General features: G+C 48.5%; 1 protein-coding gene across 2 annotated transcripts in view; it reads left to right on the forward strand.

The window, feature by feature from the left end:
* Nucleotides 1-22,482, forward strand: part of TMOD1 (tropomodulin 1) — a 93,355-nt gene that overhangs the window by 53,876 nt on the left and 16,997 nt on the right. For both annotated transcript variants that reach the window (XM_035252780.3, XM_035252786.3), the window contains exons 5-8: nt 6,551-6,640; nt 8,480-8,610; nt 10,207-10,314; nt 13,317-13,460. In XM_035252780.3, the coding sequence (XP_035108671.1) occupies nt 6,551-6,640; nt 8,480-8,610; nt 10,207-10,314; nt 13,317-13,460 (473 nt within the window). The remainder of the gene's footprint in view (nt 1-6,550; nt 6,641-8,479; nt 8,611-10,206; nt 10,315-13,316; nt 13,461-22,482) is intronic.

The raw sequence follows: 22,482 nt of genomic DNA on the forward strand, positions 1-22,482 counted from the left end.
TTCCAAGGGATTATCAAATGACTGCTGTCACAACCTCCGGCTCCTGTAGTTCCTGTGCCAAAACAGAGCTGCAACCGTGTGCTAGGTTTCTGTGTTGCTTTCTTGAAACTATTTCTCTTAATTGTTTTTGGCGTGGCTATTTATCATTATCTGTTAACGATACAATCCCCTGCCGATGTCTGGGAAGGAGAAGGGAGCTGTAACTCTACACCAGTGGAAACTGGCTAACCTTGGATGCCTGTCATTTGATGTTGGACATTTGAAAGGGGGCAGTGTCCCTGTGGAAGGAGGGACGGAACATTGTTGACCACCTACCATGTCCCAGGTGCTATGTGAGTTGCTCTCAAGACCTTGTTGCATTTACTGACCAAAACAATCCAATGAAGTCACTTCTATTACTGTTCCCATTTTACAGATGGAGAAAGTAGGCAAGGTGTGGTTAAATGCCTTGCCCAAAGGGTTTAAACCCAGGCAGCCTCATTCTAGGACCTATGGGCAGTGTCACCACCCAAGTAACCTGACTGAAGCCCTCCAGGGTAGGGGAGGACACAGAGCACAGAGGGTGATGGGCAAGGCTGGAGAAGCTGGCTGAGGACACGGCAGTCATTAGGAAAGGCTCCAGATGCCACACCAGACATGAAACCTGGGACTAGGGGCATGCGGGAGAGCTAGATGGCAGCAGGGGTTTGAGTGGAGAGGAAGCACTGTTCTTCAGGATGGGAGAGGGGAGGAGGCAGCCCCTGGATGAGGCCGAGACATGGGCAGAGCTGTGGGATTGCATCTGAGATGCAGCTTCACCAACAACCAGCAGTTCCTAGTGCCAGCTCAGAGGCCAAGCAGCTGAGATGGTGCCAGGCTTTCTGGCCTGAGGCAGCAGAAAATAGGCTGGGTGGCTGATGAGGAGTGCTCTGCCTAGAGCTGACTTCAGAAACTCCATGTGATGTGCAGGCTGGACTTCGAACATGGTGTTGGGGGTGCCGGGTGGAGCAGGCCCGTGAGAGTGATGGGTAGTTAGGGCCTTTTTTCATGGAGCGGGTGGCTTGAGCCAAGAGTGTGGGTGACTCACTGAAGGAAGAAGGGTAGGGAGAGAAGGACATGGGGCATCCAGGTCCCCTGTAGTTGGTACGGCCTGTATCCAGGTGGAACATTTCCATCAGCTCAGCCCTTGCTTGCTCACTCACATACAGTCAGCGCCATCCATTTAGTCTCTGGACTAGCCCCTGGCAAAAGAATGGTAAGAAAACAGCCCAATTTCCACCCTCTGAGAGCCCACGTTAAACAAACACCAGGCACGTGTAAAGTGAAAAACGAGATTGAGTCTCTGAACAGAATCAGGACAGTGTGTAAGGAGGGCACTTGGTTCAGTGGGTGGGGCTATGGAGACCAGGGAGAGCTATGGAGAAGAGCCTAGGAGCAGAAGAGTAGCACTGAGAATGCGCATGAAGAAGGCCCAGGACTCAGGAGCGGCAGGAGAAGCCAGTCTGGGCTGGGAAAGGCAGGCCCCTCTGAGCTGTGTGCTCTGCAGGGGTGGGGTGGCAGGCTTGCTATCTGCTGATGGTGGAAGCCTGGGGGGCACCCTCCGGTGTGCCCTCCTAACTCAGGTGTGACGCAGGTGAGGTGCATCACTCATGCATTCACCTGTCTGCTGATTGAGCCAGTGTACATTATCAACCTCCTGGATACTAGGATGAACCAGAGCCAGTCCTTGACTTTGGGAGGCCCAAGAGCTGCTGAGGAGGACAGACCAGAAACACGTATTTTTAAAAAAAACCATAAAGTCTTTTATCCCTTAAACATGTAGATTTCAGCATTAAAAGTTTCCCTGCTGGTTGACAAGCAGAGTGCACAAGTTCCTGGCGGGACTAAGTTCTTGGCACGTAGCCTTGGGTTGTAGGTCAGAAGCTGCTGGGAGTCAGGAAGCCCTTGCAATTCCCAGTGCCTCCCCTGCCCACTCAGGAAGGTGATGCTGGATGGCCTTTAGGGACCTTTCAGGTGGGGCAGGACCCAGGAAGGAAGTGGGGTAGGGAGACTTATCATTTAGATGGGACAGCCTCTGGCCACTCACCCCCAAGGGCAGTTGGCAACCTGGGAGTCTTGCAGTTATCAGAGGCAGGCTTAGCCAGACCACCTCCTGGATTCTGGCTACTTCCATGTGCTTAGGCACCTGTCCAGCTACCCTACCAGTGGCAGGGTGTATCTTATCCAGGAGCAGTTCAACTGCATCCAAGTCCTGGACCAGAGCCAGTTCTCCCACCTGTCCCTGAGATGCAGGAGAACATCTTCCAGCCATCTGCTTAGAGCCAGCCTGAGCAGCTGGCAGCTGGAGGAGCTAGGGATGTGTGCTGTTATCTCCCTGCATCCTGAGTGGAATTACCAAATGAGTGAACTCTGCCAAGGCAGGGAGAGGAAACAGAACTCAATGTTCTTTTTCAGAGTTCAAAAATAGTCCTTTTTGAGTTTTGAGGAAGATCTAGACTTAAAAAAAAAAAAAATCCAGTTCCCCAGTGCTAAATTCAGCCTTGCCAATATCTACAAAGAATGAAGCAACAGGCAATGTTGATGTGCTGTTTTCTCCCGTCAGTCACTCCTGGCGACATGGTGTGACACAAAACCAAGTGAGACAGAAAGTCGCGATTTTGTGTCTCGGTCTGGCGGTCTGGTGGAAGGTACTACTAGCCCCAGGCATTCTGCCCATCAGTGGAAATTTAGCTAGGCCCTTCCCTTCCTTCTTTCTTTCCTTCCTCTTTCCGTCATCCCTTCTTTTCATCCTTCCTTTTTGGAATTCTAATTTCCTCTGAGCCGCAAAATGGTTTTATTTCTTCTTATTCCTGCTATTAACATGTAATGTCCTAGAATATATGTTATCTGTCCTTAGAACACCAAAGTCAAGAGGAAGTTTTAGAAGTTCGGAACTGCTGGTGATCTAGTGAATGAGAATACCAGCTTAAAAGCCACAAGGGTCCTTGTTATATGGTTTTGGCGAACCATTTCCCTCTTGAGCTTGCTGAAAAAGTTAGGGGTGGGGAGTCTACCACAGATGCCCTGGATGCTTTTTGCTTGTTTGTTCATTTGTTTTTAGACAGTCTCACTCTGTTGCCCAGCCTGGAGTACAGTGGCACAGTCTTGGCTCACTGCAACCTCCGTCTCCCAGGTTCAAGCTATTTATTCTCCTGTCTGTCTCCCAAGTAGCTGGGATTGCAGGCACACGCCACCACGCCTGGCTAATTTTTGTATTTTTAGCAGAGACAGGGTTTCACCATGTTGGCCAGGCTGGTCTCAAACTCCTGGCCTCAAGAGAGCCACCCACCTCTGCTTCCCAAAGTGCTAGGATTACAGACATGAGCCACCATGCCCAGCCCCTGGATACTTACTGTGAAAGTCAAACAGGATAAAAACATGAGAAATTGTTGTGTGGCTAAGTCCTATGGGTGGGTAAGAGATTCGTTCAAACACTCTATTTTACAAGTGAGAAAACTGAGCCCCCCGCCACTAAAAGGGAAGTGACTATACAGGGTTACCCAGAAAATTCATACCAAGGCTCAGACTGAAACACAGGTCTCCTTTCTCTTGGTCTCCTGTCTCTTGTCACTTTACCGCCTCCATCCTTCTTTCTAGACTATCACAGGAAGCTGGCATCTGTGTGCCAAATGCACTTTCTATTTTCCACCTCTCTACACTCTAAGCCACACCAGCCAGCCCTAGGAGGCTACATCTTTCATATGATCCCCAACAACCTTTACGAACTGTGTTTCCAAGCCTGAAACCCCAGCACATCCCAGAACCTCCCCGCCCCCGCCTCCCCAGCTGCTGTGTGGGAACTGCGAGAGCCTGCCCTGGGATGGGACTCATTTGTGGTGATCTGATTCACCTGCTGCTGACTCAGGCCTCAGCTCCTGTTGCCCACGTAGATGCAGCCTAAATTAAAACCCCGAGAGCTCGACAAAATGCAGATGCCTCTCTCCTCACCAGTTCGCTTAGTGATGAACAAGCAAGTCTAATTTTAGCAGAGAAGAATCTTAGAATGTGAGAAACAGAAGGGAATTTGAGATCATCTTGTCTTGTGGTTTTCGACTCGCACTGAGCAACAAAATCACCTGAGGAGATTAAAAAAAAGAATCTCCAGAGAGTCTGATTGGTTGGTCCAGGATGGAGAGAGGCACTGAAATGGTCTTAAAGCTCCCCGGGGGATCCGTGTGTGCAGCCTTGACCTAGAGCCACTGGTCTCGTCTCCATGCCTCATTGGAAAGAGGAGGCTGAAGCCTGGGCGGAGCAGTCTGCCCAAGGTCACACTGACATCAGGGGCATGGTCAGGGCTGGAATTTGGGTTTCCTGACTCTTCATTAAGGGTTCCCATGTTGTCTCTCTAACAGGAAACCAAATCTAATGAAATGACTTGGGTATTTTTTAAAAATTATCACCAAATATTTACCAAATACCATATTCAGGGAGAGGTAGAAGAGAGAATATCCTTCCCTGACCTCCAGAAGCCTACAGTCTAGTAGGAGAAGCACATGTGTATCTAGATATGTCTAACACCAAATAGATTCTGAGGCATACACCAGGCGCTGTGGGAGAACTAGAGAGGGAGAGGAGGAGTCCAGGAGGACTCCCTGGAGGAGGAAGGGTTACTCCCAGTCTTGAAGGAGAGGGAGGGAGAGTTGTTAGATAAAATACAGGATGTTCAATTGAATTCAGATTTCAGAGAACAACAAATATGTCCCAATGTTGATGTACTTATGCTAAAAAAAATTTGTTGTTTATCTAAAATTCCAAGTGAAGTGGGTGCAGAGAATCACCCGCAGAAAGGAGAGCACTAGCAAAAGCAGGAGCAGCTACAAGCAGGGACTGTTTGTGTGGCTGGAGCAGAGATTGTTGGGACGGGGAGTGCAATAACACTGTTGAGGTGGGGCCGCCCCAGTGGAGGGGGGCCTGTGGGTTTGGACTTGGCTGTACAAGCCACCATCCTCCCATCTGGACAGCTGCAACAGCCTCATGGCTCTGCAGCCATGTCCATCTCTCCCCTCTGTAGTGAGTTCTCAACACAGTAGTCACAATTCAGGTCAGACTATCTTACTTCTTGCTCACGCCTTCAATGACTTCTCAGGCTGTTCCTAGGAAAAGACACCTAAACTCCTTACTCCACCTGAAGACCCTGTAGAATCTGACCTCGCCTAGGTGAATCAAATCTACTCCAGAGGGTTATTGGACAGATCAAGAGGGTAGTGTCAGGCAATGGTTCTCAACCTTGGCTGCTCATTGAAACTGCCCAGGGAGCTTTAAAAATGTAGGTGCCTGCCTACCCCCAGAGATTTTGGGCTCATTGTTTGGGGGTGGGACTGGGCATCAGGAATTTCAACAGATCCCCAAGTGATTCCAATGTACAACCAAGTCGGGAATGATGGTTACAAAGGGTCTGCTGGCCCAGAGCAAGTGCTCAGTGAGAGGTGGGCATTGTCATGCTTCTGATTATTACCACCACATATCCAGCTTCAATCCTGTTTTCCCCAGTGGTGATTGTCACAGCTGTGTCATCACTGGTGTCCTGTCATCACTTGGCCTCTTCCTACTGTCTACCTTCCAACATGCAGCACAGAGCAGCTGGAAAAGTTTCTGGAAATGTGAACCTGACCTTCCTCCCTCCCTGGCCTGCGACTCTGAACCTCGAGGCCTTCCTACCTGCATTCCTCTGCCTGGAATGTTCTATTGCCCTTCTCTTGGCTTGGCCAACACTTACTCCTCCTTCCCATCCCAAGTCCCTCTTTTATGCTCTCTCAGGACTGAACTTTTCATCTACCACACTCACCACACCCTGCACTGCTTTTTCATTGCATGGGAACTTGCTTGGGTCCTCTCTCCCCCAGCACACTTTCAGTCCCAGGAACAGAGACTCAGCCTTTCTTATTCTCCACTGTCCCCACCAGAGCCTGGCACACAGTGCTGGGGTGGGCTTCAGTACATGTTGAATGAATGAATGGCTGAGCATGGGAGTGATGAGGTCAGATTGGCATTTCTGGTTGCTCTGTGCTGCGTGCTGGGAGGAAGAGGCCAAGACCAGGACACCAGTGATGACACAGCTGTGGCGATACAGCCCAGGAATGATCAGGCCTCCACAAGGAAGGAGGTGATGGGATGGAAGGGGGATGGATCTGAGAGGCACTAGAGCGGTCGAATGGGCTTGAGGGGAGAAGGTTCCACATGCTCTGGGGTTTTACCCTGAGGGACAGGCAGGATGATGAGATGGAAGGAGACCCTTCTAAAGAAAGAGGTTGGCACTGGAAAGAGCCATTCTGGTTTGGCCACATTGAGCTGGATGTGCCACCAGGACATCAGGGACTCAGAGGCCAGGGGCACAGCAGCCTGGGCTGGGGCTGGGGATTTCAGAGTCACATCAACAGAGGTGAGAGTAAAAGTAAAATAAAATTCTGGAGTCTTCATGTAAGTGTTTCTTGCCATTTCTGTGAGCCAGAGTTCCCAGGGTTTGGAGTGTAGGTCCCTAGGAGGCTCTTCAGACTGTAGAGGCGCATCACGGGCCCTTTCCTTGTCCCCACAGCGATCCTGGGCATGCACACACTCATGAGCAACCAGCAGTACTACCAGGCCCTGAGCAGCAGCTCCATCATGAACAAGGAGGGGCTCAACAGTGAGTACGCACCATCCCCGAGAGACCTCACGTGTCTTGCTTCCTTCACTCACTGATATTCTCTGGCTGGTTGCAGAAGTTTTAACATGTTATGTAGCCAGATAGAAAGAAAAAAAAAAAACCATGTTATGTAGCCAAATCTGTTCATCCTTTCCTTCGAGTCCCCTGGGAGTTATGTCTTGTTTACAAAGGCCTTCTGTATCCCAATATTATAAAAATGTTCTCCTATATTTTCTTCTAAAAGTTTTAGAGATTTACTTTTTATATTCAACTTTTTCTTTTTTTAGACAGAGTCTCACTCTGTCGGCCAGACTGGAGTGCAGTGGCACAATCTTGTCTCACAGCAGCCTGGATCTCCTGGGCTCAAGGGATCTTCCCACTTCTGCCTCCTGAGTAGCTGAGACTACAGGTGTATGAAGTCATACCTGGCTAGTTTTGTTTATTTTTTATGGAGATGAAGTCACACTGTTGCCCAGGCTGGTCTTGAACTCCTGGATTCAAATGATTCTCCTGTCTCAGCCTCCCAAAGTGCTGGGATTACAGGCATGAGCCACCACACTTGGCCTTATATTCAACTTCTTCTCTTTTTTTTTTTTGAGATGGAGTCTTGTTCTGTTGCCCAGATTGGAGTGCAGTGGCATGGTCTTAGCTCACTGCAACCTCCGCCTCCTGGGTTCAAGCTATTCTCCTGCCTTAGCCTCCTGAGTAGCTGGGATTATAGGTGGGTACCACCCTGCCTGTCTAATTTTTGTATTTTTAGTAGAGATGGGGTTTCACCATGTTGGTCAGGCTGGTCTCAAACTCCTGAACCCATGATCCGCCTGCCTCAGCTTCCCAAAGTGCTGGGATTACAGGCATGAGCCACCGTATCCAGCCATATTCAACTTCTTTTTTTTTTTTTGAGACGGAGTTTCGCTGTTGTTACCCAGGCTGGAGTGCAATGACACAATCTCCGCTCACTGCAACCTCCGCCTCCTGGGTTCAAGCAATTCTACTGCCTCAGGCTCCCGAGTAGCTGGGACTATGGGCACGCACCACCATGCCCAGATAATTTTTGTATTTTTAGTAGAGATGGGGTTTCACCTTGTTGACCAAGATGGTCTTAATCTCTTGACCTCATGATCCACCTGCTTCAGCCTCCCAAAGTGCTGGGATTATACTTAATCTACCTGGAGTTCATGTTTGTGTGTGCTGTGGAATGAGATCAAACTTTCATTTTCTTTGAATTGACATCTGATGGTCCCAACACCATTCCTTGCAAGATTGATCCTTTCACCACTGGTTTGGGCCTCCGCCTTTATCATTCCATGTGGGTCTGTTTCTAGGTGCCTCCTCTGTTCCATGAGCCCTTTTGTCCTTTCCTGTGCCAATATTGTGTTGGCTTAATTATTCCACTGCATTGTTCCAAAGCTGGCATTTTGGCCCCAAATAAAAATGAGGCTGCCAAAAAAAAAATAATTATTTCTCCCTCTGGAAGACTGGTGCATTTCTTTCCCATCCAGGCTTCATCTTGGTCTCCCAAGAGCCCACTGAGGTAATGAGAACCGGTAAACTGACTCTCCCTGCTTCACAGGTGAAGACCCAAGGTTCAGAGAATTTAAGTAACTCACTCAGTTCTTGCAGCACCTCAAAGGCAGAGTCCAAATAGAACCCCAGCCTCCTGGCTCCCTTGCAGGGCTGCTTCTGAATGGTGCTGCCTACCCGCCCCCACCAGCCCCTGCGATGTACAGCCTTCACGTGCCCGAACTCTGCACATGCTCCCTTCCAGAGCATCCTTGTGTTGGCAGAAAGTGAGCCCCTTGTTTCTGTGAGCCACTTCCCTTTTGTCGGTCATTCTAGGTGTGATTAAACCCACACAGTACAAGCCTGTGCCTGATGAAGAACCAAACTCAACAGACGTAGAAGAAACGCTGGAACGGATAAAGAACAATGACCCAAAACTTGAAGAGGTTAACCTCAATAATATCCGGGTAAAGTTCATTTATTTCACTTTACCTGTTTGTGGGTAGGGGAGGGGAACTGTGTCACCCAAACGCAAATGGTCCAGGCTTGGCTGTGCAGAGTAAACAGGATCCAGTTTGGGCTCTGGGTGTTTCTGCATCAGGAATAGGGACAAAACACTTGCAAATGGGAGCCTTTAAGGAGGGTAGCAGTGTAAACAAGTGCATCCCGCAGTCCTGGTTTCTTTCTGAGGATGATTTCGGGGCCAGATGTTTAGCATGGACCAGTCCTGCTTCGATCTGGAAACCTGCCACGTTATTCAAAACACAGAGAGATTCCCTGAGATAAAATCATGAGTCAGACACACGCTGCTGCACGGGATCTCAAGGCTGGAAAAGTCCAGTGCCCACTAAGCTCGTGGGTAACACAGGCCCTGGGCAGGTCCCTCCCCTGTACCATTGCTGCTGCTATATCACTTTCATCTTCAGCCTCATTTTACAGCCACAGAAGGGAGCTGTTGGCCAAAATGTCCAAAGCAATATCCCAAACTGTCTGCCCTTTTCTCTGTGGACATTTTCTTATGTGATCCCCAGGGCAGGGAGGGACAGGTGGGCAGGCAGTCACACCCCAAACAGGCCACTGCAGAAAGAATTCAGAAGCAGACTCAGCTGCCTACCCACTTGCTCAGCCCAGAGACCAGTGGATTAGTTCTGGGAGGGGGTGGGGGTAAGACTAGAAGCCAGCCCCCCATGCCCCTGCTCCACTTTCTTTCCTTCTCCACTTTCTTTTAAGCAGCTGCCAGCCCCATGGCACCATCAGATTGGAAACCTGCACCCTAGTGTTTGCCTCCACCTGGCCTCCCCGTGCTCTGCTCCCACGGGAGCTTAAGTGACGCTCTGAAATGAGAGATTGGTAAAAACACAGCCATGTTTGATTTCCTGTGCCCAGTGGGAGACACTGGCACAATTCAGAATGCTGCACTCTGGCAGTCAATGCTACCTCAAGGCTGCATAAGGGATGGAATCTCCCTGTGAGGCCTGCCTCCTCTGGCCTCAGTTTCCCCTCTGCACCATGAGCCTGTTGGTCCATATCTCATTGGTTTTCACCTGAGAAGATCATCACCATTTTGTAAAAGTTCCGCAGGAGTCTCTGATGTGCAGCTGGAGCAGAGACCCCCTGGGGAAGATGTTACATTGTATGTAACGCCCTCTCCTGTTTTCCAGAAACAGAGCCAGAGAGGGGAAGAGGCTTCCACAGAGATTCACAGCGAGTCAGAAACACTGCCAATCACTGGGGCCAAAGCCAGGTCCAGCCCCTCCCCAAACCCCGAGTCCTAGCTCTTTGCAACGCTCCACACCTTAATTTTTGCCTCTTCTCTGGCCCCCAAGTGCACAAAGAAGTTACAGGCCTTATCTGAAATTTTCAGGGAGGATTTTTCTAAATCTGTTTACCAGAAAGTTCTCCCCAAATCTTAGTCATCTGGGACAAAGCCCGAACCTTTTGCCCATTCAGCTTTTTGGCCAGAGACTTGCCAGAAATCAGTGAGGAGCCAGGCTAATCTGCCTGCCTCAGCCTGTCCCAGGGGAGGCTTCTGGTCACTCTCTCTGTTGCCTTTCTTTATGCAGAATATCCCCATCCCCACCCTCAAGGCGTATGCAGAAGCCCTGAAAGAAAACTCATATGTGAAGAAGTTCAGCATCGTGGGGACACGGAGTAATGACCCTGTGGCGTATGTACGTACCTTTCTATTCTGTTGCATTGTGGATAGGGGGCTTTGAAACAGAAGGGTTGAAATATGTGGCCTCAGGACCGGTTGTATCCCACTAATAAAGAGCTCTATGTGGTAGTGGAAAGCACTGGACCAGGAGCCATATGACCAGGAGCTCTATGTAGTAGTGGAAAGCACTGGACCAGTCAGGTCTAGAGGGATCAGCCATTACCCGACACCACCCACATACCATCCCAGCCAGTCCTCACAATTACCGCCAGTCTCAGATGTGCAGGTCTCCCCACTTTGCACTTAAAGAACCTAGGGTTCAGAGAGGTCAGGCAACTTGTTTTGTCCAGTCACACAGCAAGTGAGAGGTCAGATCTGCAATTCCAGTGCAGTCATGTGACCCTAAATCTGGCTCTCTCTTCACTCAGCACATCATATTAGAACGAGAGCCTGCCCCTCCCTGTTCCTCAGTTTCTCCTTCTCTAAAATCAGTGGTTTCAGCCGGGCACAGTGGCTCATGCCTCTAATCCCAGCACTTTGGGAGGCCACGATGGGTGGATCACTTGGGGTTAGAAGTTCAAGACCAGCCTGGCCAACATGGTAAAACCACGTCTCTACTAAAAGTACAAAAATTAGCTGGGCATGGTGGGGCATGCCTGTAATCCCAGCTACTTGGGAGGCTGAAGCAAGAGAAGTGCTTGAGCCCAGGAAGCAGAGGATACAGTGAGCTGAGATCACACCACTGCACTCCAGCTTGGGCAACAGAACAAGGCTCCATCTCAATCAATCAATCAATCAATCAATTAACTAAAATAAAATAAAATCAATGGTTTCATCAGCAGGTCCCAATGGCCAATTTTATTTTACCAAATCTCACAAGATATTTTCGATCAAATTAAATTGTACTTACTCTGAAGTGGCCATCAACTCTTCTTTTTAAACAGCTAGCCCATATGTATTAAGAGTCTCCTGTGCCCAACACTGACTTAGGTTCTGGGACTACAACTGTGACCACACAGTGTCAGCTCCCACTTTCATAAACATTCTGGTCCATTTGGCCAAGCAGACAACTAAAGGATCACAGTACAGTGCAGTTACTGCAAAGCTATGTTCCTGCAAGAAGGGCAGAAACTGTCCAGGCTAGTAATTGACCATTTAGTAGAAATCAGTTTTTTTCTGATTTTTAAAATAGGTATGACAGTGTTCTTTCATATTTTTGAAATAATCGAAATAGCTCACAGTCTCCCATTGCTGCCTGTGGGGAATCTCTGGATCAATGACCTTGGACCTCGGATCTCCATGGATCCTGAGTTTGCCTATAAAAACACAGCTGGCAAAGCCACATGCCCTGTATGCTGCTATGTCATGGATCAGAAAGCAAGCATGTCCATGCTGGCCCTCAGCTGAGGTCCACAAATACTTTTTGGACATGGACTCTGCGAGACCAACAGCTGATATCAGTCCATGCATACCAGTATGTCCATGTCAAACACTGAGATGCTTCTGCGCCAGTTGGTAAAGCAGGATGCCAGAGCTCTGTCAGTGCCCCCACTGCCCAGCCTAGTTTTTCTCCTGGACCCCGGTTCCTCCACTGGGACCCAGCATACAAGGAGTTAACACCTGGCAAGACAGTGCCTCCAGGACCTGCTCAGCCACCAGCATGTCCAGTTGGATCAGCCTGGTAAATTGTCTGCTGGTTGTTATTTTGATTATTTTTTTAAAATGAGATTTGATTAAGCCAGGCCAGGCCTTTCCTAGGAGCAGGGAGGTTCTGGTGGAGGGTACAGAGAGGACTCTGGCTGGGTCTGTTCCCTCAGGAGGGCCAGCCAAGTCAGAGACAGACACCATTGTAGAGAAAGCTGACATGCCATCCTGGCGGCACACTGAAGTGAGGGGCACTGAGGAGGGGTGATGATTTCAAAACAGAGGGCTTCCTGGGAGCTGAGCCTCTCTGCAGGTCTCAGCAAGGCAGGGGCGATGGGGCAAATATTCCTGGCTTGGAGCGTCATTTCAGGCAGCACAGCCCACCGATCAGTATGTCCTATCAGCTGCTGGTGTCTTCTTTCCTCCATGACACATCGTTTCCACCATCTGCTAATTACCTCATTTCCTTCAGAGGCTCTGATTGTCATCTATACCCCCTGGCTGAGTTCCTCTGAAACGTGCTAGGGGCCACCTAAGCTCCTCTTCTCCAGTTTGCCCTGGTTACTTGCCCAATGGGTGGTTTCCCAGGCTTTCCTCTTCTGCTCTGTAGTGATCAGATGAAGAAAACCATGTCTTCATGGAATTTCCACAGGGCAATAGCAGAGACAAGTGGGGAGTATGTATGGGAGGCTGAAACTCCACCAGTTACTGAATGAACATTTCCTGAGGACCTACTATGTGCTGGGTACTGTGGGCAACATGGGATGGATAGGATGCATTTTCAGCCCACCAGGAGTATATAGTCTAATGGCAGAGACAACACCAGTATCAAAACAACTCCGAACAGAGGAATACAAGGTCCATAATGAGGGGAGTATGGCTCTATTCTAAGAGGATTCAAGTGGGTAGGCTACAGTCAGCTAGGGAATGTCAGCAAGAGCTCTTGGGAAAAGGGGCATTGAGAATGGCCTTGAAAGATGGGCAGAGCTTGGACAGGGAAGCAGAAAGGGAAGGGAGTCCCAGTTTGGAGGGATAAAAAGAGCAAAGACAAAGTGGGAAAACACTGAGCTGAGCAGGCATGGGGAGCTGTGAGTAGCCCCACTAAAGAGGAGTCGTGAGAGCTGATTCTGGACAGAGGAGACCCAAGTCACAGAAGCTTTGGAAGTAGGCTAAGCAGCATGGAATTCTCCTGTGGGGGATTGGGAGCCAGAGCAGGTTGCAGGAGAGGAGAGACACAGTCAGAGTTATGCTTGGTGAAGGACCTGGTGGAGATCATCCTCCTGTGCCTTGGGTGTCTTAGGATCTACCCAGAGGGGCCTCCAGCCTTGCTCAGGGTGACTTATGGGCATCCTTACATTTCTCCTGTGCTTCAAGGCCCTTGCTGAGATGCTCAAGGTGAATAAGGTGTTGAAGACACTGAATGTGGAATCCAACTTCATTTCTGGAGCTGGAATCCTGCGCCTGGTGGAAGCCCTCCCGCACAACACTTCTCTGGTGGAACTGAAAATTGACAACCAGGTGAGAGGGTCAAAGGTCTCCTCAGGTCTGTAACTACGTGTAGCTCACTGGCCTGCACTTTTTCCCATGCTGCTGGATGGAGCTGAGAATGCTGATGATAGAAACTCAGAGCCCAGCTTTGAGGGACCTCCAAAGTCCCCAAAGTTCATACCCTCTACCATGTTCATCTTCCTTCTTCATCACTCCCACTATGTGCTCTTCCAGTTCTGCTTCAGTCCCTCTTGTGATGGGGGACACTCTCCTTACCAATAACACCCCTTCCATTCTTAGGCAATTAGAGCATTCTTCCATATAGCTGGTAAAAGTCAGCTCCCTGTGAGTCCTGTTTGTTGGGCTTAGCTCCATTCCCTGCTTCTATCCATTCTCTGCTTCTAGGACATCTGATGCACAGACTTTATGAACTACTAAACTCTCCTTCCCCTGGTTAAAATCCCCCATTTTCTTCATTCTCCTCCATTTAACAGGACTTTTGAGTTTCCTCACCATTCAGGTTACTCTCTGGGCAAATACTAGTTTGTCTTTATTCTTACAGAGTTACTGTTTCTCTGTAACTTCTGTGGGCCAGTCATTTATCTTTAGGGTAACTTTCAGCTCCAACTTTCTGAGAGGCTGCTAATAACAACATCTTATATGTTATATGTGTTGAGGGTCAACTGTGGGCCAGGCTCTGAGCTACATATCTTACATTCATCATCTTTGATCTTCACAACAACCCTGCAGAATGTGGGTATCATTGTCAGTGTTACTACCTGCAGGGGTCTGTCTTGCAAACTTTGACTAAGCAACAGATGAATCAAGTACACTGACACACAGATACTATGTTTTGCTAGTTCAGCTGAGGGACTGGGTGGCTTACAGACTCCTTGAAGAGTGCTGTAAACAGTTGCAATGGCCATCCTTTACTAGTTAGAGACTTGCATTTATTTAGTAAAGTTCAACTCACAAAAGCTTAAGTTAACACCACCGAGTGAAGATTAAAGCATAGGTTCTGATGCTTAAAGCAAACACCATTAGCAGATAATATCCTTGGTCAACCTCCTCCTGAGAGAACCATCCGGCTCAAAGATTAGTTTTAAGACCATGTGAGTAAACAAGTTAGTTAGGTAAACTCTTTTGCATACCTTAGGTATTTACTTTACTTATTAACTAAATGTAAGGGGGATTCAGGCTGCCTTTGGCTGAAACTGCTACTAAAACTATGAAAAAACTTTCAGGCCTTCTGAAAGGGTTTGAAACTATATTCTATAACTTTCTCTACTATTTTTCTTTTAATACTTTTGCCACCACCTTGAGTGAATTCCTACATCTTCAATCTCAGTTTTCAGAAAGCAGTCCAGATAGGCCAAGATAAGCCCCTTTTTCAGGGTCACAAGGTCAGCATTTAGGAAGCAGGATTTGAATCCAGGTCTCCTTGACTCCAAAACTCACACCTCTTCCACTGTAATATGTTGCTTTTGATGTTAAAATGCTTTCTTTTTTATGAATGGGGGACTTAGTTATTTTTTTCCCCTACATGGAAAATTTTTGTTAAATGGTTATATAAATGTATGCATGGAAAAAAGACTGGAATGAAATATTACAAATTCTAAACAGTTATTATACCTGAGTGAGATTATCACTAGTTTTTAAGTTTTTTATTGTAAAATATGTCAAACATACAGAAAAGTACATAAAACTTAAATACATAGCTTAAGGATTATAACAGGCATGTAACCCGTCCAGGTCAAGAAACTAAAACATTACCAACCTCCAGAAGATTTTGACTCCCTTCCCAACCATAACCCTTTCAAAACCATTCACAGCTTGCTCCCCACTCACTTTCATGCCTCCTTGCCTTTCCCGCCTCCTGGAATGTCTTCACCTACCTCTACCCTCTTCTCTGCCTTCTGGGTTTAGTTGAAGCTTCTCTTTATCTAAGTGGTATTCTAGAGACAGCTTGAACCAGCTTGCAAGAACTGATTGTGCATATCTTTTCCCAAGACCAGTGATGGCATATTGGTACCTTGAATTGCTCATGGTAGGAGGGAGTATTCACACTGTGAAAATTGGCAAATTGGGACACCATGCATCGGGGTGTTTTTGTTTTTTTTCTTTGAGAGCCAGGTTATCACCAGCTTCTCCCACTAGCTTGCCACAGCTCCTCCAGACCTCTGCCCAAAGACAGTTAAACGCCTCTTCCTTTGGGCTCCCTAGCCCTTGGCTTCCCTTGAGCTTCCCAGAAGCTGGTGCTATGTCTGAGGCATCTCCATATCTCAGGACCTGGCCCGTCTCATCCCCAGCTCAGGACCTGGCCCTTCAGGGATGCCTGCTAAGGAAGTTGCCCTGGATGGTCGTGCATATTGTTCATGACACAAGGAGGTAGCAGAGAGCAAAATTCAACCCAGAATCCACACTCCAAGCTGGGTCCCTCAGTATATGGCTTTGTTCACCCAGAGAGGGCACTTTTTCCTCATTCATATAAAGTGGTCACGTGAGCCATGAGCAGCCGTGTCACATGCATTAACTGCAGTGGACTCCTTGCATCTCTCACATGCTGGTGGTCTTGCTGCCACCTCACTCATTCTCAGGCCCTCCCCTCCCTCACCCCTTTGGCACCCTCCCTTGGCCATTGCTGATTCTGCTCCATTGGAGGCAAGAGGGGCAGAGGAGATGGAACAAAGGCATGCAGGCTTGGCAGCAGCCCTGGGCCAGGCCCTGGGATTGGCTACTCATGTGAATCCCAGCCTGGCCTGGCAGGAAGTCAGGGTCTACCCAGCGTCAGCTGAAACTTAACTCCTCAGGCAGAATGTCAGCCAAAGAGGACTGGAAGCACTGGCTTCCAGTGTCACTGTGGTGGCAGCTGCCAGGGAGTTGCCCCCTCCCTCCACACAGTGTCCCCCCAGAGTCCAAGATGGTGCCAATGCTAACCATTGCCCTTACGCTAGCTGAACACCCTGGTTCAAACACATTCACTTTCCTGAGCCTGTTTCCTTGCTTGTAAAATGGGGATGGTAAGAATCTGCTTCTAAGGAGATAACAGATGTCAATTCTGAAGTTGTTAACTTTTAGAATTACTAGGAAGGTGGTCTAGGGAATCCACACATTATTCTAAGAGCGAATTTCCTGAGCAGGTATCATGCACCAAGAATCATACTGGGTGCTTTGCATCTGTTATCTAATTTAATGTTCATAAAGACTCTGAAAGTGGATGTTACAACCCACCCCCATATCACAGATGAAGAAACTGAGTGCCAGGCAGGCTGTGCAACCTGCCAGAGGCCACACAAAAGCAAGAGGAGCAAGTTTCAAACCCAGGTCTGTGTGACTCCAGAGTCCATGTATAATGCTTTTCCTGTTTGGGTTCTCAAAGCAGCTGTAGTTTCATGTGATGTTAGCCGGGCTTTTCTCATCTGTCCTCTGGCCTGGGCCCTGAGCACTGCTCAGCACACCTCTCATCCAGTGAGTCTCTTTTTAGGTTCATCTCAATATTTTGATGGACGCTGGCTGCTTGCTAGGACTCTGCTGGGCTGCGTGTGGGACTGAGGCTCCAGATCTGCCCTCCAGAAATTTCCTCTCTGGATGGAGGAAAGACGGTTGCAGAAAGCACCATCATACCAGGTGCTCCAGCAGCCAGAGAGTGAGCTGTAAGGTTCATGGGAGGGAGCAGCCTTAGTCAGGAACAGGGATCAGGGAGGGCTGCTTGGAGGAGGCAGATTTTGAGATAAACCTATAGATGCTGCATAGACCCTGACTTCCCACCCATAGGGTGGAAAGTTTCCCAGGTGAAGTGGAGGCCGTGGCATCCCAGGTGCAGAGAGGAGTGGAGAAAGCCATGGAACCCATCCACACAGGCTTATGGTACCCCCAGAGGAAAGCCAGAAAGAGGGTTAGGAATTAGAGAGCTTTGAATGGGTGGGTTGAGGGAAAGTAGGCTGTGGCTGTGCTCCGGGAAGATGGTTCTGGCTGGATGGGAGGAGACTGGGGGGCAAGGAGAGGGTATCAGGGCCCAGGACCAGGGGGCTATGGGGAGATGCTCCTGCCTAACTGGAGTTGGGCCTCATGGAGGGGGCTTGCTGACCCAGGCTCAGGAGGAGGCCACCTGTGCCTCCTCTTCAGGTGCCCCAGCCCCAGGCTCAGGGGAGGCAGGGCAGTGTGACCCAGAGGAGGTGTCGAGTGGCATTTGATTTATTCCTCATTCCTGGTTAGTCAGCGAGGTCCTTGGAGACGGCTTTTTCCTCAGTCCTGTGCTTATAACCTGTAGCAGCGAGTCTCTGTCCTTCTTTCTCCTTATACGGCCAGGGAAAGGGACTTGGGGAGTTCTGCCCAGGGTGACACGGAGCTGGCTCAGGACATAGTTTGGGAACCAGGACTTTGAAGCTGTTTGTTTACTCAAATAGTCTCTCTTTATTTCCAAGCAATGTTCTGTTGCCGCCTGTGGTTGTGCCGAGGCCACGGTGAGTGGGAAAGGGCAGAGCAGGCCCCAGAGCTGGAAGGCACTAACACAACATCTAGCCCAGGCCCCCTTTCACAGGTGGGGAAACTGAGGATGAAAGAAGGAATGAGACTAGCCCAAGGCCATAGGCCAGGTTAGTGGCAGAGCTGGACTGGAGCTGCAGTATCCTGGCTGCACTGATGGTTGGATGGAGAGGCCCTGTGGATCCCGAGGGAGCTGCCAATTCAGCCCAAGCCAAGCAGCCATCTCCGCATACAGCTTCTCTGCTGCTCTCACCTCACCCTCCAAACTCCTCACAGAGCTGCCCTTCCCCAGGACCCACAGGGTGCAGAGGAGCCCTGCCCCCCAGGACAGACAAGGCATTTGTGGAGCCCCACAAATGAGAATATGTACAGTGTCTGGGGGTACTGCCCAGATTCCCCACTTTTTATTCCAATATTTGACAATGAGGATGTGCTTAATATTTTGAAGAGAAGTAGAAGGAGGTAGACTGTGCTGTCTCGTTTTCCCAGACTGGATGATTTGTGTCTGGCTTTTTTTACTCAACATCATGAGTGTATCAGTTATCTGTAGCTATGTAACAAATTATCCCCAAATATAGCAACTTAAACAGCCTCAGAGTCCTGACATAAAACAACAATAAACATGTATTAGCTCACCATTTCTGAGGGCCAGGAGTCCAGGAGCAGCGTGGCTGGCTGACTTCACCCAGAGGGCATGATCTGAGGTGGAGGAACTGCTTTCATGAAGGCTCTGTCACAGTGTGGGCAGGAAACCTCAGCCCCTTGCCATGTGAACCCAGCCTAGGGCTGTTGGTGTGTCAGCTAATGTCTCCCAGAGTGAGCAAGTCAAGGCAGAGAAAAAAACAAGCCTCGAATGCCTTTTTTTTTTTTTTTTTTTTTTTGAGATGGAGTCTCATGCTGTTGCCCAGGCTGGAGTGCAATGGCATGATCTCCACTCACCACAACCTCCACCTCCTGGGTTCAAGTGATTCTCCGCCTCAGCCTCCAGAGTAGCTGGAATTACAGGCATGGGCCACCACGCCTGGCTAATTTTTTGTCTTTTCAGTAGAGATGGGGTTTCACCGTGTTGGTGAAGCTAGTCTTGAACTCTGACCTTGTGATCGCCCACCTTGACCTCCCAAAGTGCTGGGATTATAGGCATGAACCACTGCGCCCAGCCTGCCTCAAATGCCTTTTATGACCCCACCTTGAAAGTTACACAAAGTCATTTCCACCATATTCTGTTTATTAAAAGTGAGTCGGCCGGGCGCGGTGGCTCAAGCCTATAATCCCAGCACTTTGGGAGTCCGAGGCGGGTGGATCACGAGGTCAAGAGATCGAGACCATCCTGATCAACAAGGTGAAACCCCGTCTCTACTGAAAATACAAAAAATTAGCTGGGCATGGTGGCGCATGCCTGTAATCCCAGCTACTCGGGAGGCTGAGGCAGAATAGCCTGAACCCACGGGGCTGAGGTTGCGGTGAGCTGAGATCACGCCATTGCACTCCAGCCTGGGTAACAAGAGCGAAACTCCATCTCAAAAAAAAAAAGTGAGTCACAAAGCACAACCCATACTTGAGGGAAATCAGCACCACCTTTTGGAGGGAGGAGGATCAAAGAATTTTGCAGATATTAGGTCATCAGTAAGAATTACCTATATTATTTTGCATCATAGAAGTTGTCCAGAAAGACCTCTGTAACTAGCAAAGCTACCCAAGGATGGAACAGGTACCTCAAGGTTCCTTGAGGAGCTCCCATCCTGGGGGTGTGTACACAGCTGGAGATGGAGAGAATTTTCATGTCAGTTAGGGTTTGGGATTCTAGAGTTGGACAACAGAATTCCCAGGGCTCCTTTCTGTTGTGTTTTAAAGTATTCCCAGTTGTCCATATCATCTGGGAATGGCCAGAATTGGCCCCATCAAATATCCAATGTGAGCTTCTTGATATTCCTGGTGCTTCTGGCCAGAATGGAGGCCTTAGAGCCACCAGCTCCAGGATACAGCTTGTAACACCTAAGGTGTTGGTGGTTTTGTTCAAAAGCAAATCTGATCTCTTTCTCACCAGATGGGTAATGCTCTGTGGTGGTAAAGGTATGAGGACAGCATCACACATGGCTGAAGGATTTTTGAATCCTTTTGGCAGAGCAGACTCAATTGTAATTCGGAAGCACCTATCTTTCACCCAGCAGTTCTGCGTCTCCCTAGGGAGCCTAAAGTATACCCACTCCCTCCCCTACTACTGCCATCTTGTTTGTAACAGGAAAAAAACAGAAGTAACCTAAATATCCATCTATCCATTGGCATCCTGTGAAGCCAATAGAAGGAATAAGGTCATTCTCTATGTACTGACTTGGAAAAAGCTCTGCAAAAAATTAAATGAAAAAGGCAGGCTGGACATGACAGCTCATGCCTGTAATCCCAGCACTTTGGGAGGCCAAAGAGGGAGATCACTAGAGACCAGGAGTTCAAGACCAGTCTGGTCAACATAGCAAGACCCCATCTCTATTAAAAAGCAAGAAAGAAATTAGCCAGGCATGGTGGCACATGCTTGTAGTCCTAGCTATTTGGGAGGCTGAAACAAGAGGATCACTGGAGCCCAGGAGTTGAAGGGTGTAGTGAGCTATATGATTGCCCTGCTTTGCACTACTGTCCTCTAGCCTGGGCAACAGAGTGAGACCCTGTCTCTAAAATAAATAAATTTTTTAAAAATAAAATGAAAAGGCCAAGTTGCAATACAATGAGTATAGTATGAATTCATTTAAGGAAGAAACAAATACCACAAAACAAAATAAACCTCTGCACATTTCTGTCATATGCTTCATGCATAGAAACACAACTCACTGGCCATGGTAGTTACTTCTACAGAGCAGGGTAGGAGGGGGAATAAATGGGGTGAAGGGAGACTTTTTCATTTTACTCAATCTGCGTTAGTATCATTTGAATTTTTAATAATGAGGTTATATTTATTCACAAGTAGTTTATTTACTTCTCAAGCAAATCTGAAGGGAGACAAGAGTTCTTCCCCGACCACCCTGTCCCTGACTTTGCTGCCCAGAGACTTGCCAGTCCTGGCATGACCAACCCCTTGATCTCTTCCCCTTTTACACACTTCCAGGCACAGGTGGCTCACTGCCTTACCAGGTAGTTCCTCAGCATATGGACACTTCTAATTGTCAGAGCCAATCCTGCATACTGAGCCAAGTACCATCTGCCTGCAGTTCCTCTTGTCAGTCCTGCTTCTGCCTTCTGATCATTCTCAGAGGCATTTAAGTGAGGTGGAAACCAGACAGATTCTGGAGCTAACTGCCTGTGTTCAAATCCTGGTTCTGTAACTGACCCATTCTGGGATTTGGGAAAATTTTCTTAATACCTCTCTGCTTCATTTTTCTTGCCTATAAAATGAAAATAATAAGGACAGGCATAGTGGCTCATGCCTGCAATCCCAGCACTTTAGGAGGCCAAGGCAGCAAATCACTTGAGTTCAGGAGTTCAAGACCAGCCTGGCCAACATGGTGAAACCCCATCTCTACTAAAAATACAAGAATTAGCTGGGTGTGTTGGTGCATGCCTGTAATCCCAGATACTTGGGAGGCTGAGGCAGGAGCATCACTTGAACCCAGAAGGCAGAGGTTGCAGCGAGCTGAGGTCGCGCCACTGCACTCCAGCCTGGGTAACAGAGCAAGACTCCATCTCAAAAAATAAAATGAAAATAATGATAGTAGTATATATCCCTTAGATTGATAGGAGAAAATAAATTAGCTTTTGTAAAATGTTTGTGACATTGTTTGACACGCAGTAATCACTAAATAAGTTACTTGAAAAATAAGTAAGAGAACTGGTTGTTAGTCCTGGCTTCCTAGCCACTGCTTCTCTCATCTGTAAAATGAATGAGTCCTTTTAGTCTCAGGGTCCCCAGAGTCAGAGAAGGATGCAAGTATAAAGCTTCTTTGACATCTTAAGGCTTCTTGTAAGATGTATGCATATGTTCTATTTTACTCCTTAATGTAAAAATAATGGGTTTGGTCTGAGATGAACACTCCTGGAAGATCATGATTATATAACGGGATCCTGTACCCTGTCCCACACACCCAGACACATCTGTGTGTATCCCAGGATATTGGACACTAATGTGAGAACTGAGCCTAGAGGAACCTCTCCAGTCCTTCCCATGCCAGGTCAAGGTCAAGCCTTGGGTCTGTCATGAATAAGCCGAGGGAGCATGGTCCAGCTTCCGTCTATACCTGGGTTCAGTTTACTCATCTATAAGATGGAGATGCTGGCTCCTGCCTGCCCTGATCACCTCCCAGGGATGCAGACAGGTTGAATGGGAGCAATGCATGTCAAGGGGCTTTGTACTCTATACAAAGCATCAGCTTCACAGAGGCAGCCCTTGAAATCTCTGGTAGCCCCTTCACTCAGGGGAGACCAGTACTTTCTGAGATGAACCCATCCTGAGTTTTAGCAGGGCATTTCCAGCAAGTGACCTCAAGGAGAGGCCAGGCTTCCTGCTAACTGGGGAAGGTGGGCGAGGGAGTTGCCAGTTCCTTCTTGGGGACTCAGATGGTTGCTGTACCAGCTCCAGGCCCAA

This window comes from Callithrix jacchus, chromosome 1 (assembly GCF_049354715.1).
Source record: "Callithrix jacchus isolate 240 chromosome 1, calJac240_pri, whole genome shotgun sequence".
Classification (NCBI taxonomy): domain Eukaryota; kingdom Metazoa; phylum Chordata; class Mammalia; order Primates; family Cebidae; genus Callithrix; species Callithrix jacchus.